At 35.0% G+C, this 16958-nt stretch overlaps 2 protein-coding genes and 1 long non-coding RNA gene across 3 annotated transcripts; 1 reads left to right on the forward strand and 2 right to left on the reverse strand.

Moving 5' to 3' along the window:
- Positions 1-1291: 1291 nt before the first annotated feature.
- Positions 1292-2167, reverse strand: LOC145642289 (ribulose bisphosphate carboxylase small subunit, chloroplastic 3-like). Its single transcript, XM_081693411.1, has 2 exons — positions 1786-2167; positions 1292-1684 (listed from the first exon to the last, which is right to left on the reverse strand). Exons 1-2 carry the CDS (start codon positions 2098-2100, stop codon positions 1454-1456), a joined length of 546 nt encoding a protein of 181 aa, XP_081549537.1. The 5' UTR covers positions 2101-2167; the 3' UTR covers positions 1292-1453.
- A 6667-nt stretch (positions 2168-8834) lies between these two features.
- Positions 8835-9239, forward strand: LOC145556566 (uncharacterized). The gene is made up of 3 exons (XR_014091899.1): positions 8835-8917; positions 9003-9060; positions 9159-9239. It is a non-coding gene; the product is annotated as an uncharacterized LOC145556566 (long non-coding RNA).
- A 2423-nt stretch (positions 9240-11662) lies between these two features.
- LOC145642290 (ribulose bisphosphate carboxylase small subunit, chloroplastic 3-like) lies at positions 11663-12879 on the reverse strand. Its single transcript, XM_081693412.1, has 2 exons — positions 12470-12879; positions 11663-12060 (listed from the first exon to the last, which is right to left on the reverse strand). Exons 1-2 carry the CDS (start codon positions 12779-12781, stop codon positions 11827-11829), a joined length of 546 nt encoding a protein of 181 aa, XP_081549538.1. The 5' UTR covers positions 12782-12879; the 3' UTR covers positions 11663-11826.
- Between the last annotated feature and the right edge of the window lie 4079 nt (positions 12880-16958).

A 16958-nucleotide genomic window follows, 5' to 3' on the forward strand; every position in this document is an offset into this window, starting at 1 on the left:
GAACTGAACTGAACTAATTGGAGCTGAACTGAAGTGAGCTGAATTGAACTGAATTGTTTATGAGAGAAGGAAATTGGAAACTGAACTGAACTGAACTATTTATGAGAGAAGGAATTTAGGAATTGTACTGAACAGATTGAAACTGAACTGAAATTAAGCCGAAGAGAACAAGCCCTTAATCTCCTAAATATAGCCTAATATATTGTATTTTTGCTTTCTTTCTTTATTTTCTCTTTTCATTAAGAGAATATGTCAATAACATTACCTTTTGAAGGTGATATTTTATACGAAGTATTATTTTTCCATGTCTCAATTATTTTAAACTTTTCGTTTTCTCTATTCCCCGTTTCCTCGTTTCCATGAAATTAAATGAAAGAGTTATAATTGAAAAGTGGGTCTATCAGAGCATGTTTTTCGTGACTCTCTCTACCGAAAAATAAATGTACTTTGCCCCTTTCTAATGTCATACTACCTCTAATCCTCTATTTTAAATTCTTAATTGTTACCATTTAAAAAAAAAAAAAAAAAAATCTTAATTGTTATGTTTTTATTGCACTATTTGTTTGTTTTAATTATTTTTTATGATTTATACTTCTAGAGAAAATATATATATATATATATATATATATATATATATATATATATATATATATATATATATATATTCATGTGTGATATTGTTATGTGAATTTATCTAATTAATATAAAATCCCTTTAATTTTTGTTATTAATAGTTAAAGTTTTGCATAAAGTTGTCCACATAATATATTTGGATAAAATTGAGTGCAACCGTACCCCTCCAAAACTTGTAATTCATGTTAATATATTATGAAAATTGGATTATCAATTTAATTTTTGTAAATACAAAACCAATGCTTTTCAGTTCAGATTGTATTGAGAGAGTTTGAATCTGATCTCACTTAATCAACAGAACTTGGATTTATGAAAGGCGTGGAATTATTTTACTAAAATTTCAATTGAGAATATGAGATTGTACAATATTTTCAATGCATTTTAATAAAAATAATAATTCGAATTCTGAACTGTATTCAAATCACTAAACTCTAATTCAGATTGGATCGATCTGATTGAAATTAACTTGGTAGGAGATTCGGATCAAATTCAATAATTCAAAAACGACATTATTTCAAATTGGATTGGATTAGGACTTGCACTAGTATGACTAAAGACACGCAAGACGTAACGTTTGGAAAAAAAAAAAGGGGAAATAAGTAAAAACAAGCTAAGGAAACAATTTGGCAAAAAATATGAAAAATTTATAGTTGATGACTGGCAAAAAGGGGAGATTTCATTTATAATCAGGAAATAAATCAACTATAAAAGTAATGATCACATCCCTCTATATGAAATTATGAACACATGATACATGTTCTATTTGAATCCGGGACAAATGGAATTAATAATAATAATAAAAAAAAAAAAAACAATCAAACTAGTAGCCTTCTGGCTTGTAGGCAATGAAACTGATGCATTGCACTTGACGGAAGCTGTCGAATCCAATGATACGGATGAAGGCGTTGGGGTACGCCTTCTTGGCCTCCTCGAGCTCGTTAACAACCTGGGTTGGGTCAGTGCAACCGAACATAGGCAACTTCCACATGGTCCAGTATCGCCCATCATAGTATCCTGGTGACCTGTGGTTCTCACGGTACACAAATCCGTGCTACAATAAATAATAACACAAAATGTGTTAGCTATGTACACACGTAAATATATAATATGTTATTAACCAATAAAAAATGTTGTAATTAATTTGAAACTTACCTCAAGCTCGAATTCTAAGCAAGGAACCCAACCCTTGTTAAGAAGGTATTGGACTTCACTAAGCAAAGACTCAGTTGTTAGAGGTGGAAGGTAAGACAAAGTCTCAAACTTCTTCTTGCCAACAGGTGGCCATACTTGCATGCATTGTACTCTACCACCATTGCTAGCAAGAGATGTAACATCAATGTTGCTCTTCTTAGTAATAGGGAAAGCTGAAGTGGACTTCAACCCATTGAATGGTGCCACCATGCTAGCCTGAGCAGTGCTAGCCGAGGCTACGGCCGCAGCCGCGTTGGACATCATGCTGGCTGCCATTTTTTTACTCTCTTGTGTATGTTATGTAGTGTTTCTCTTTTGTTGTTCACTACTTCTTTGGTTGAGGCTTATGTTATGTAGAGCCAATGCTATTTATACTTGGAAATTGGTTAAGTTGCCTTACAAAATTTATGGTCATTATTTGAATGAAGAGATGAATGAGATATGGTTGTGATTTTATTATGAATAACAATTTTGGCTATTATAATCAAGTGGGTATGCAACACCTTAGCTTGTAGTATAACCACCACACATGACTCAATCTTGGAGATGTTATGAATATTTTCCACCTCAACATTTTTTGACTTTTCTTTGATAATATTGTTTTTTCAATAGCTAGTGCACATAATTTCTGAACAATTTTTTGATATTGCATAGTATGATCAAAACTACAATTTCTCTTAAGAATTTAATTGGTGAATAGTCGGGTAATTTAATTGACCAATGCTTGTGTGATTGGCTCAGGATTTTTTTTCTTTTTTTTTTTTTTTTTAAATCCATGCCCTTATGTTTTGTGTCCAAAGAGGTATATAAAAGAAATGATTTAAACATGATTAGCATCTTGACTTAATCACGTCAATTTTGAACTTTACCTCATAAATTGACATTTATATTGTTATTTTTCAATACAAGATTTTTTTATTTAGGTGATCAACTTCCATTCAGATTCGTGTAATGTTATTAAGTCCGCATTTAGGTATTGAGCTATACTATTGGTCTTGGAACTTGTTCAAATTTACTGAACCGAGTTGAACTGAACTGATTGGAGCTGAGCCAAACTGAACTGACACTAGTAGAAAAATTGAAAAAGGCACCGCTCAATGGCCACCGGTTTTTGAAAACCGATGGCTTAATAAATGGGCGGGATGAGGCAAAACCACATTGTCACCGGTTCAAACAAAACCCGTGGCAATAATGATAAAGGCCACCGGTTTTGAACCGGTGGCAATAACCAATTTTATTAAAAAAAAAAAAAAATCGCGCCTTCCTCCCTTTTTTCTTCCTTCTCTTTCCTCTTTCTTTTTCCTGTTTCATTCACAAATTCACTGAGCTCTCTAAGTTCACTCTCCAACGAACCCTACCACCACAAAGCCACAGCCACCGCACCACCCTCCACCACCTTTGCGCACCCCCTCCACCACCTGTTCGCACCAATTTCGCGACCCTCCTCTTATCAGAAGCTAGCAGCAAGAAGCAGCGACCTCAGCTCCATCGAGACAGCAGCCCTGCTCGCCCTCGCCGCCGCGCCACTGTGCCACGCCGCCGCTCCACACTGCGGTCCCTCCACCACCGACCATATCTTCTCCCTTTCCACCTCCACCTAGGGTTAGTTTTAATTTATTTTGCATTTTGAACAATGTTTAGGCAAATTAAATTTTAAGTTTTGAATATAGTTTACCCTAAGGTAGTGTTTGGATGCAAGTATTTGATTTCAAATTCAGAATTTCAAATCTGGTATTTCAAATACAGACATTGAATTCCAAATTCTTTGTTTGGATAAACTTAGAAATTTCAAATTAATCTTTTTGAATTCACTATGTATTTTGAAACCATGATTAAGTCACTATGTATTTTGAGGCCATGGAATTTCAAATTTGCATGCCTCTGTTTTTCTCTCTCTAAAAATTATGCTCTAACTAAGAAATTAAATAAATCATATAAACCAGAAATTAAAACAAGAGGGAGTACTTTATTGAAAAGCCTTAGTATTGAAACCCATTTTTAGAAGGTGAAGGCAATAGTGAAGGATTTACAGTGTCAAGAAGTTGCAAGCGGGCGTATCGGCAGTGCGCTACGGTGGTGAAGGCAACAGTGGATTTGAAATGACATGTATTAAAGTTGGATTTAAAATTCTGAAAATTTAACTGAAATATTCAAAGACTGGATTTGGGTGAAATCCAAATGCAAATACTTATAATTCCCAAACAAGCAATTTGAGACAATTCCATCATTTGAAATGAAATGATGGTTTCCAAACAGACCATAATTTTTCTGAATTTTAGGTTGTTTTATTAAGAAAATTTAAATAAATTAGAGATTAGCTAATAACCTTGTTACTTATTTGAATTTTCATAAGTTTTAATGGGTAATTTTTATTAAATTAGAGATTATTAGTAACCTTGTTACTTAATTAGATGAATTTTGGTAGTATGTTTTAATGTGTAATTATTAATTGGTATGTTTTAATGTGTAATTTTAGGTTGTTTTATAGTTCTTGACAAAATTACTAACTTTTATTTTGTTGTTTTATTTTTATTTTTGTAGATTCATATGTAGTGAAGCACAAGTTTATTAGCTATTCAAGTGGGAAGTTTGAGACATTACATCCATTATACTTGCTATATTGGTATGAACTATAAACTTTATGGAGCTATATATATTTCTTTCTATTTATCTATTTGATAAAATTTTGTTCATGATATTACAAGTTGTGTCTTGTTTAATAATAAATAATTACAATAATATGTTGAATGTTTGCATCATCATATGCCTAGATACCCGTTCAAGGCTTTCTCATTAGGAGAAAGTCTTGAATAGTCCCCGGTTGGGACTGTTCTTGAATGTTTACTCTCACTTAGGTGGTGAATGTATGTCTTTTTTTCGATTTTAAGGAACATCTTGGCTGTCCATTTCTTCTCCATGTTCTCTGGGTACATATGTGGGTAAGTAATTATCTACATCTTGTACTTGGAGAACTGGGGGGAAGTGCTGCCGGATTTTCCTTAAAATTGGAAAGTTGACATACATTCACTAGTGAGAGTAGACATTCAAGGATGGGTTAGGTTGGAGTGATAAGGACACTTTGGAAACATGCATTTGTTCACTATATGAATGGTATATTCACGATGTGTACTTGAAGTTGATTTACATAAGATATGTAGCAATTGTACATTATTGATAATATGTTGCTATATATGTTTAGAGACACTTTACTAAATGGGAAAGGATCGTGGTTGGATGTATGGTAGACGTGATATAATTGATTTTTGGAATGGGGTTCAAGAGTTTTGCGAGACGACTTTATCTTATCAGCGCAAAATTGGTGAGGAAGGCCTATACTGTCCTTGTGTTGATTGTAATAATGTGAAGGTGGTCAATAGTGTTGAAATCATTAGAGATCATGTACTTTGTCGTGGGTTTAGACTTAAATACCATGTGTGGATTTGGCATGGTGAAAGTGGATAGTATAGTGAGGATCTTGATGGGAATGATGTGCATGATAAAAGCAATGAGATTCATGTGGACGAGGAATGGGAGAATGATGAATATGTTATTGATAGTGGTGAGGATGGAGCTGAGGATCATCCAGTGGATGAGGTCGAGGATAATGACGTGGATGAGATGTTGCATAATGTCGAAGGTGATGTGTTTGAATTACTATCGGAGGCTTCCAAAAAGCCTTTGTACCCTGGGTGCAAAAAATACTCCAAACTTTCTGCCGTGCTAACACTTTTTAACATTAAGTCGAAGCATGGGTGGACGGACGTTAGTTTTACTTCTTTGTTGACCGCATTAAGTGAGATGTTGCCTGATGGGAATGAAATTCCTACGTCTTACTATTATGCAAAGAAGCTTATGTGTCCATTTGGTTTAGAGTATAAGAAGATACATGTCTGTCCTAATGATTGTATTTTGTATCGTAATGAGAATGAACAATTGGAGGAGTGTCCACGATGCAAGCAATCGCGCTACAAGCGCATGAGTTGCAATCCTGGTACGAAGGGACCTCCTGCTAAGGTGTTGTGGTATCTTCCTATTATTCCAAGGTTTAAGCGTCTATTCTCAACACCAAAAGACGCTAAAAACTTGAGGTGGCATGCCGAGGGAAGGAAGAAAAACAGAATGCTGAAGCATCCGGCTGACTCCCCGCAATGGAAGAACATTGATTTGAAGTTTCTGGAGTTTGGTAATGAAGTCAGAAATTTAAGACTTGGGTTGTGCACAGACGGGATGAATCCATTTGGCACTCTTAGTACCCAACACAGCACTTGGCCGGTTCTTTTAGTGATCTACAATTTGCCTCCTTGGTTATGTATGAAACGGAAGTATATAATGCTTTCATTGCTAATAACGGGGCATAGGCAACCTGGAAATGACATAGATGTTTACCTTGCGCCACTAATTGACGATTTGAGAAAGATGTGGGACGAAGGGGTTTCTTGTTTTGATGCTCATAAGAACGAGGTGTTCACATTGCGTGCAGCCCTTATGTGGACCATGAATGACTTCCCTGCATATGGCAACCTGTGTGGGTACAAGGTTAAAGGGAAAAAAGCATGCCCCATATGTATTGATGAAACATCAAGCATATACCTTAAGAATTCTCACAAAGATGTGTATATAAGGACTCGAAGGTTCCTTAGGCGTGATCACCCGTACCGTAGGCAAAAAAAGGCTTTCGATGGGACAGTGGAAGAGGAGACTGCGCCTAGGCCATTGACCGGTGTTGAGGTTTATGCTCGAGTTAAGGGTATACGAACAGTGTTTGGAAAATCTGAAAAAGCTCCGGTCTCAACAGCTCTTTTCAAAAAAGAATCAATTTTGTGGAAGCTTCTGTACTGGAAAGAACATGATGTTAGGCACTGTCTAGATGTGATGCATATAGAGATAAAAAATGTGTGATGCTCTTGTGGGAACACTTTTTAATATTTCAGGCAAAACAAAGGATGGAAAGGGTGTACGGTTAGATTTGGAAGAGATCGGGATTCGTCCGGAATTGTGGCCTCAAGACAAGGTTACAAAGGGGAAGGACAGAAAGGGAAAGGAACCGAAAACAAGAAACTGTAAATGTTTCGAAAAAAGGAAAGGGGAAGAGCAAGGGAAAGGGAAAGGCCGCGGATGCTTCAAAGAGTAGGGATGAGGGTAAAGGCAAGGTTGAGAAGAAGTATTTACCACCGGCTTGCTACACATTGTCAAGGGTAGAAAAGCGGATGTTTTGTGCATGTCTTTACGGCATTAAGGTTCCATATGGGTACACATCTAACATGAAAAGATTTGTATCCTTAAGTGGAGAACTGAAGCTGACAAGTATGAAATCCCATGATTGTCACATGTTGATGCAAGTATTTCTACCGATTGCAATACGTGGTATTTTACCGAAGCACGTGAGAGAAGCTATTACAAGCCTATGTTCGTTTTTCAATACAATATGCAGCAAAGTGCTTGATCCTTGTACACTTGATGCTTTGCAAACGGATGTGGTTGTGACTTTGTGCAAATTTGAGATGTATTTCCCACCCTCCTTTTTTTACATAATGGTGCATCTCATTCTTCATTTGGTGCGTGAGATTAAGTTGTGCAGTCCAGTTTTCTTGAGGTGGTGCTATCCTTTTGAAAGACACATGGGCACATTGCAAGATAAAGTAAGGAATCCGGCTCATCCGGAAGGAAGCATGATTCAAGGGACCGTGAGTGAGGAGATTGGTAATTTTGTGGCCGACTATTTAGCCGTTGCTGAACCTATTGGTCTTCCTGTTTCTCGACATGAAGGGAGACTGGATGGTCATGGCACAATTGGGTCGAAACGAATGTCACCGGATCGAGATCATTTCTTACAAGCACACCTTTATGTGTTGCACCATGTTGCTGATGTTCACCCATATTTAGATGAGCACATGGCTAGTTTGCGCACTGAATTTCCATCGAAAGGTGAAAGGGCACTAATGCAGTTGCATAATAAGAGGTTAGTGAGTTGGTTTAGTCAACGAGTGATGAGTCACTTGGATGATAGTGTCACCGATACAGTAAGGTGGCTTGCTTATGGTCCTAGGGATGATGTTCGCTCATTTGAGGGATATGACATCAATGGGTACACTTTTTGGACAGAGGGTCGGGATTTGAAATCTACGTCGACCCAAAACAGTGGAGTAACGCTTGTGGCATGCATCGTCAAGGGAGTTTGCAAGTGCTAAGGATAAATCACCTGTCGATGCAAAATTGTCATACTACGGTCGAATTCAAGAAATATGGGAGCTTGATTATTGTAACTTCACGGTTGCTCTTTTCAAATGTAAGTGGGTTGATAATATCAGGCGTAATGTCAAGTATGATGACTTTACTCTTGTAGATCTTGGGCACTTGAATGATAGTGCGGAACCGTTCATCCTAGCTTCTCAAGCTAAGCAAGTGTTCTATGTAACTGACCCACTCGATTCAAGATGGTCCATTGTGCTAGCTGGGAAAAGAAGAATTCTAGGCATTGGAGATGTTGAAGATGAGGAAGAATACGATGCATTTGATGATTCAGCACCTTTCACTGTTCCTAGACCTATTGCATCAAATGACATAGACGACCAGACATGTTATATGCGGTCAGACCACAACGAAGGAATATTAGAATGAGGTACTATACCATTTAATTTGAAATTGTAAGCAATTAAAAGTATTATTAAATTTAATAAGAAGTTAGGTAATTTTATGAATAGTTGGAGGGAAAATGTATGATATTGTTATCTTAGTTGCTAAATTTTCACAAATTCTTGTTAATGAATGAAGTATATCTCAAAATTGACATATTATGATAGAATTTAATTTTTTTAGTGTTAACGGTACTAGATAATAACAAGTTATGTCAAAATGCATCAAAAATGATAGAATTTTAATATTTTATATACTAACATGTATTATGACCTATATGTCAACATTTTTATCTCTTATGGACCTAATATCGTGTTATGTTTGTAATGACATGTGTTTATAATTCATGGAGGACGATTATGACCCACTAGTAGAGGATTTGTCCTGCTAATAACACAATCTTTCACCTTGATTCAGCTCGATCAACAAAGAAGTACCTCGTGATGTCTGTACTACAAAAGTAAATATAGCTACCTAGTGTTGATTATCTTAACCTAACTCATTTAGTAGTCAAACTAATCAAATTTGAATTTACTTTCCTATAGTATTATGAAGAAGATACATGGTCGTGCTCCACGGGGTCCTACATGGAAATCACCTATGGTAATGCCACATCATATTGTGATTATCTTAATAAACATTGCTAAAACAATTGTGGGTTTTATGTGACGTTTGATTCATTTGATTTGTTCCTATGCTAGTGCCCACAACAAGATAATGGAGTTGATTGTGGATTATACGTGATGAGATTCATGCTTGACATAGCGATTCATTGTTCCAACACCATACATCTTGATGAGATACGACCTTAAACTTAGTAAAATGCCCTTTTTCTGTGATTTCAAGGCTTAGCCACCTATAACTAAGTATAATTGACATGTTATGAGGAAGAACTTGGTCATTTGTTTAAACATGTAGAAAATGGGCAAGTAGAAGTCAAATAGGCCTTATTTTGGCTATTTTGGATGAAATTGCGACCTTAAACTTAGTAAAATGCCCTTTTTCTGTGATTTCAAGGCTTAGCCACCTATAACAAAGTATAATTGACATGTTATGAGAAAGAACTTAGTCATTTGTTTAAAAATGTAGAAAATGGGCAAGTAGAAGTCAAATAGGCCTTATTTTGGCTATTTTGGATGAAAATGCGACCTTAAACTTAGTAAAATGCCCTTTTTCTATGATTTCAAGGCTTAGCCACCTATAACTAAGTATAATTGACATGTTATGAGAAAGAACTTGGTCATTTGTTTAAAAATGTAGAAAATGGGCAAGTAGAAGTCAAATAGGTCTTATTTTGGCTATTTTGGATGAAATTGCGACCTTAAACTTAGTAAAATGCCCTTTTTCTATGATTTCAAGGCTTAACCACCTATAACTAAGTATAATTGACATGTTATGAGAAAGAACTTGGTCATTTGTTTAAAAATGTAGAAAATGGGCAAGTAGAAGTCAAATAGGCCTTATTTTGGCTATTTTGGATGAAAATGCGACTGTTTTTAATTTTTCCAAGTATTTTAATTTTTACATATTAATTTAATTTATTCTAACATAATTTATATATATTCCAAGTTTTGCAAGGTGCAAAAGGGAGATCCGTTAACAAGCAAGGAGCTTAATGAAGTTCGAGACATGTTGGCATCTTTCATCACCTTCAATTTGTAAATGTGGCATCATTTTGAATTTATACTTTGTTAATTATTAACGTTTAAACTACAATATTGACTAGTTATTAGTATTGTTTGTATTTATTTATATATCACACTTTATTTAATTTGTTGTATTGCATTTGGTTTTTAATTATAAAAGTAGTCTAAATATATATTTTTAATTCTTGTTATGATTATTAATAATAATTATATTATGGCAGAATTTATAGCAATAATATGGCAGAACATTATAGCAGGATCAGTTGCAGGAATAATTGCAGGCAAAAAAAAAAAAAAAAAAAAAAAAACTTAGATCCTTTTATTGCCACCGGTTTACCGGTTCAAACCGGTGGCAATAGTCAGCCTTCAGCAGCAAAAAAAAACCGCGCCATTTTTTATTGCCACCGGTTAACCGGTGGCCATGAAGACTATTGCCACCGGTTTTGAACCGGTGGCCATTTGATGCTTTATTGCCACCCCCCAAATGACCACCGGTTCAAAACCGGTGGCAATGGGGGGTTTTCAACCGGTGGCCATTAGCAATTTTCGCCTAGTGTGAATAATGCTGAAATAATGAATATTTTATGAGAGAAGAAAATTAGGAGCTGAACTGAACAGAACTGATTGAAGCTGAACTTAACTGAATTAAAATGAAATTAAGATAAAGTGAACAGACTCTTAGTATAGCTATACTATTGGTCATAGACCTCAATATAATCCGAGGTTGCTCCAGATAATTACTGTTACAAATTTTGTTTATCATTTGCCTTAAAACCGCTACCTCCAGGTATCGGTTTTAAGGCAAATCGCTACATCAAGCAGCTATTTTGCCCATTCTCATCGCAAAAATTACACTTTTGTCCACGTGATAAACAAGTTTTACCCTAAGAAATCACTCAAATAATCTTATACCTAAATGGTATTCAAATTTACAGCTAAACAGTGTATTCGCATTACTCAATTAGATTTTTTGATGCAGAGCTAGCTAGTAACTTTTGTTCACATAGAAAAGGTTGATAGTCTGATAGAGCTTATGATAGCCACAGAAATCTTTTCTTTTTTTTTATTTTTTTTTTTATTTTTTTTATGCATGTACGAATTATTCCTAAATTTTGTGACATTATTTATCTTTTTGTCTTTTTTTTTTTTTTTTTAATTTTTTTTTAAATACCCGTATATTCATACCTTCACTAAATCCATATTTGAGTTAATTTTTTTTTTTTAAAATAAAATGGCATTTTTTACTAGATTTTTATGCTATTAGTTGTCAATTTAAGAAAATCACTCCCTGCACTATTCTTAATTCCAGTGAGTAATAGAAACAAATTATAAATAAAGCGACGGAAGAAGTAGCAAATAGCGAGTAGCAATTAGTGCCAATACATCCAAATTACAATTAAGAAGTAATGACAAATTCAATAACACATTTGAGAATAAGAGAGGTTCCATTACTTGATATGACCCTTAGCCCCTTAGGCCTCCTTTTACATCAAGTCATTTAATTTACAAGTTCACTTCTCTCTATATATGGACCCACTCAATAACCCCAAACAACAAAATAAAAACCAAACAAACATAATTTTTCAATGGAAAAAAACATTTCAATTCAAACAAAGATCATCAGTCATACATAATGCTTAGATACACGATTTATATGTGTAAAACAAAACAAATAAATCACAAATTAGGCCAAGCACTTAGATCTTGCAACGTCATTCATTGATCACTCGTAGTTCTCTGGCTTGTAGGCAATGAAACTGATGCATTGCACTTGACGGAAGCTGTCGAATCCAATGATACGGATGAAGGCGTTGGGGTATGCCTTCTTGGCTTCCTCGAGCTCATTAACAACCTGGGTTGGGTCAGTGCAACCGAACATAGGCAACTTCCACATGGTCCAGTAACGGCCATCATAGTATCCTGGTGAGTTGTTGTGCTCACGGTACACAAATCCGTGCTACAATAGTATAAAAAAAATACAAATAATGAGTTCGTTATCTAGATGTAAACATTTATTATATCATGCATATAAAAAAACCCTACTAAACCAGCACCTCTTATAGGTCAATCAGCTTTTAATCCAGCCGCATATAAAGTTTACTCGTGAACTAAGAGGAGGGGGGGAGGGTTTATTAAAAAAAAATCCCTACTGAACCAGCACCTTTCATAGGTCAACAATCGTTATTCCAACAACATATAGGGGTTAACTCATGAAATAAGAGGGGGGAGGGGAGGGTTTAATAAAAATAAAAAATAAAAAATAAAAATCTCTACTGAACTAGCACCTTTCATAGATCAATCATCCGTTAATCCAGCAACATACAGGGTTAACTCATGAAATAAGAGGGGGGGTTTATAGGGCTTACCTCAAGCTCGAATTCTAAGCAGGGAACCCAACCCTTGTTAAGAAGGTATTGGACTTCACTAAGCAAAGATTCAGTGGTTAGAGGTGGAAGGTAAGACAAAGTCTCAAACTTCTTCTTGCCAACAGGTGGCCATACTTGCATGCATTGTACTCTGCCTCCATTGCTAGCAAGAGAGGTAAACTCAACGTTACTCTTCCTGGTAACAGGGAAAGCTGAAGTGGACTTCAAACCATTGAATGGTGCAACCATGTTAGCCTGAGCAGTGCTGGCAGTGGCCACGGAGGCGGCGGCGTTCATCAAGCTAGAAGCCATGGCTTTATGTAGATTGTTACTCACTCTCTAGCTCTTTTCCTTTAAGATTACTTGTTTGTTGAATGAGTAATATTGATGTATGTACGGTCCAATTTATAATAGTATGAAATAACTCAAGCTAATCTTCTAAGATGTATCTTGTATGGTCATTGCATAGCTTGCAAATAAAGAGGATTTTTAGCCATTGGAATGGAGCGGGGGTGATAGTGTGGGGCCTTACACATCAACTTAGCCTCACAAGCTAAGAGATTTTTATTCATTCCTTTTTTGGTAGTCGGCACTCATTTGGCCATACTCAACAACTTTACAATTTTAAGCATTATATATGGACCATGAGTAATAATTTTTTACTTTTCGCTAAAATAAAAGGGATTTTACTGAAACAAACTGGTACGTACACTTACAATAGTTACAAATTAATTAATCAATTTAACTATATAGGTCTAACACTTGAGAGTAAAAAGGTATGGAAATTCCTTACTCCCAAACATATATATGTCGTAAATAGTGAGACTCACAAACTTGTACGTGACTTCAAAATCACAAAGTGAGTTTTCCAATATCTCTTCCAAGCAAACTTGAATTTTTACATGTGTGTGTTGGAAGGTGAGTGTAAAATTTCTTATACCTATACAAAATTGAGAATAAGGTGCATAATTTCGTACAAAAAAATCAATTATGTTTATGTACAAAACATGTGACTGGTTTAAGAAATTTTAAAGGATGCGCTTAGGTAAGTACATTCGATTGTATAATAGATATGATGTTCATAAGGACAATTCATGGTGATTATTAGTTGTGATTGTAAGTAGTCAATTGATTAAGGGAAAAGAAACGAGTCATTTAATTATAAACGCCTGATTATATTTAAATGGTAAAATTATATAAATTTAAATACTCTTGCGTAAAGTGAATCTCCGTATCATAAAATATCTAACCAATCGACATTTATTTCTTGTCATTCATCAATCACCTTCACAATTACACTACCATTCAAATTTTAACCAACTAACGCAACAAGTCTTAAGCAACGGTCATATACGATTGTAATATACTCTTTTGTAACAATGCGAGTTGTTTGATGGGCTCATTTGTGACTACAAATGGAGATAAGAGCATCTGCCTAAGCTCTGTGGAAAATTATGGGTCATGAATTTTATGTATATTGTATATTTGAATGAGAATTCCTTCAAGAAAAGCCAACCACAAAAATTGAACTTAATCTAAAAGATAAAGACCTCCAACCTATCAACACTCTTAGACAAATATTGAGAAAGTTGAAACAGTGTTTATTGGACAATATTTATTTTCTATATTGCAACGAATTACTCGTTATGATTGTCCCACTAAATTGTCTTTTCACTTATTATTAGTTGCTCCACTAGTCATTTAGACGAGATAGAGAAATTAAGTTTCACTTACATTATTGATTTTATTCTCTTGTTCTTTTCATTTCGAAATTTCTAAATTTGTAATGTAATTTTATTAAATTGACTGTATGTAGCAAAGTAGGACCTCACAAGTAATATTGAGTTTTGCTTACTTGAATTATGACAAAATTTCGATTTAGTTACTTATACAGTCATACTTTTAGGCATGTGAGATAATTTTAATATACTCCGTAATTATAATAGTTTGTTTTTGTTTTTTTTTTTTTTTTCACTTAAAGGTGAAAGTGCATGACAATTAAATTATGAGAAAAACATTAGTGCTTTTGCAAAATGTAAAGATATGTAGTTAATTGTATTAAATTGGACCCCTGGTCCTAAATCAATAAAAATTTCTGATTATGGGACTATATTACTCCGTATTGCCCAATCTAACCTAGGCTAATTGATTTTGCTCGGTCTAATTTCCGATGCATATTGAAATGTGATCATTTGACCCCTCGTGATTGCTCTTTCAATAAACTGATTTCCACAAGCCAAAAATTGATGATACAAAAATATTTTTATTTTTACAACGACAAAAATACGACACTTATGGCAGAGTATAATACTTTTGATTGAGACTTATAAATTTGTAAGTTTTACCTCGTTTTGTGGCATCGGAGTTAACCTATACATACCAAACAGTATGAGGCAATATGATATTACTAAGCATAAAAGGCAACCTATATACGAGTATTTAGGAAGTACATATAAATGTGTTAGCCTTAGTGGTAAAGATACATATACATAGTTGCTTTGGGTTTTGTAGGCAATGATGAAGCAAATGCATTTTGGGCCTTTGGGGGCGAATAAGGGACCTTTCTTGCAAATTTGGTCGGATTGACCTGTGTGAGGTTTCAACCCATTAGGATGCCTTATTCTCACCTGTAAAAAAAATGAAACAAGTGCACTTGACTTGGTGTTTGTTGTCAAATTCAAGTTATCCAACATTTCACATGAATGAATTGGGGTAAGCACTTTTGCCCTCCTCAAGCTTGTTTGGGACTGTAGCACTTAAGATTGGGCATATGATAAACGGGTCTGGGCCACACCCGTCACAACTGTCCACTTTATACGACCAAGGAGGTTCCACCTCAAAATCATATGGCAATAAGGGGAGTAGCCCCTTAGCCTTATAAAGTGAACATGACTTTCTCTTTTCTTCAATGTGGGATGCACATCCCAATATTTCTCTTCACTTTTATATTCTTTCAATGTGGGACAACACTTTCACTCACATGTGGGTTTTTTCATGGGCTCAACACTCCCCCTCACATGTGAGTTGTCCATAATACTGGCCCAGATCACAACACAACCCAACCTGGCTCTGATACCATGATAAACGAGCCTGGGCCACACCCGTCACAACTGTCCACTTTATACGACCAAGGAGGTTCCACCTCAAAACCATATGGCAATAAGGGGAGTAGCCCCTTAGCCTTATAAAGTGGACATGACTTTCTCTTTTCTACAATGTGGGATGTACATCCCAATATTTCTCTTCATTTTTATATTCTTTCAATGTGGGACAACACTTTCACTCACATGTGGGTTTTCTCATGGGCTCAACAACATACTACGGGCTAACACGAACATGGCATGGCCTTAGCTTGCACGAAACTATCACAGGCTCCACATGACATGTGGCATGTCGGTGGACTCGTAACACGAGCAATGCACGAGCATCTTTATCAAATTTTGGCACAAGCTCAACACAAATACACAATGCAAGTACATTAAATCAACCCGCTCAATATTGATCAATTTCCAAAAAAAAAAAAAGTGTATTGTATTCTATTCGGAGTAAAAACTATCCATGTCGGAACGCCATACTCTCACACTTTCACCTACTCGACATATATGCATGGACTCTACTTATGAAATATCACGGTAAACCCAACCCAAAATTACTATTGATTCACCGTAATATTATAAACACTAAATTAGGTCCCGTGCCATGCACGTTAATTTTCAATAACTATATTTAAAATTAACATTATATACTTTCGTATGTTACATACATTAATATCAATTGAATCCTAAAAAACAACAAAAATGGCAAGAAAAAATCACACTACTAATCAGCGACATGTGTCACCTTTAGCAAGTATTATTGAAGTTTTCATGGAGTGCTAATTGATTGAAATTATAATCATAAATTATTCAAGGAAATAACAAAAGTATCATTTGTTGGTTTGATATTCGCATTTCATTGTTTAAGCTTGTAGCTTCTATTACATAATTAATAAAAAATTATATAATCTTGTTGTAATAAACGTATGTTGTACATAATTTATACAGTAATCTTTCTTAAAAATATAGTCCATAACAAATGATGTTAAGAATATTATTTTCCATATTTTTTTGCTTAAGTTTATAGTTGTCAATATATTTATTTTGGAAAGATATATTAAATCTTTAATTATACTTTCTATGTAATTATTACCTTATAAATATATGTAAAAAGATTTATTTTTGAAATTGAATTTTTTTCAAAAAAATAAATAAATAAATAAAAACTAATGACACACCAGGAGATGACACGTGTCGTTGTGTTTTTTAGTATATAGTTATTGATTGATGATTGATTGATTGATAAACCGCTTGAACACGAGACACACTTACATGGGCTTGCACGGTTTAACCCGACTTGTGCCCATAACACCGGGAAACCGATAGCACGTGACATAACACTAACCGGTCTAACCCCGTATCAAAACTCAACCCAACTCAAAGAACAAGAACCG

The sequence above is a fragment of the Chenopodium album genome, chromosome 8 (genome assembly GCF_948465745.1).
Source record: "Chenopodium album chromosome 8, dcCheAlbu1.1, whole genome shotgun sequence".
In the NCBI taxonomy this organism is placed as follows: domain Eukaryota; kingdom Viridiplantae; phylum Streptophyta; class Magnoliopsida; order Caryophyllales; family Amaranthaceae; genus Chenopodium; species Chenopodium album.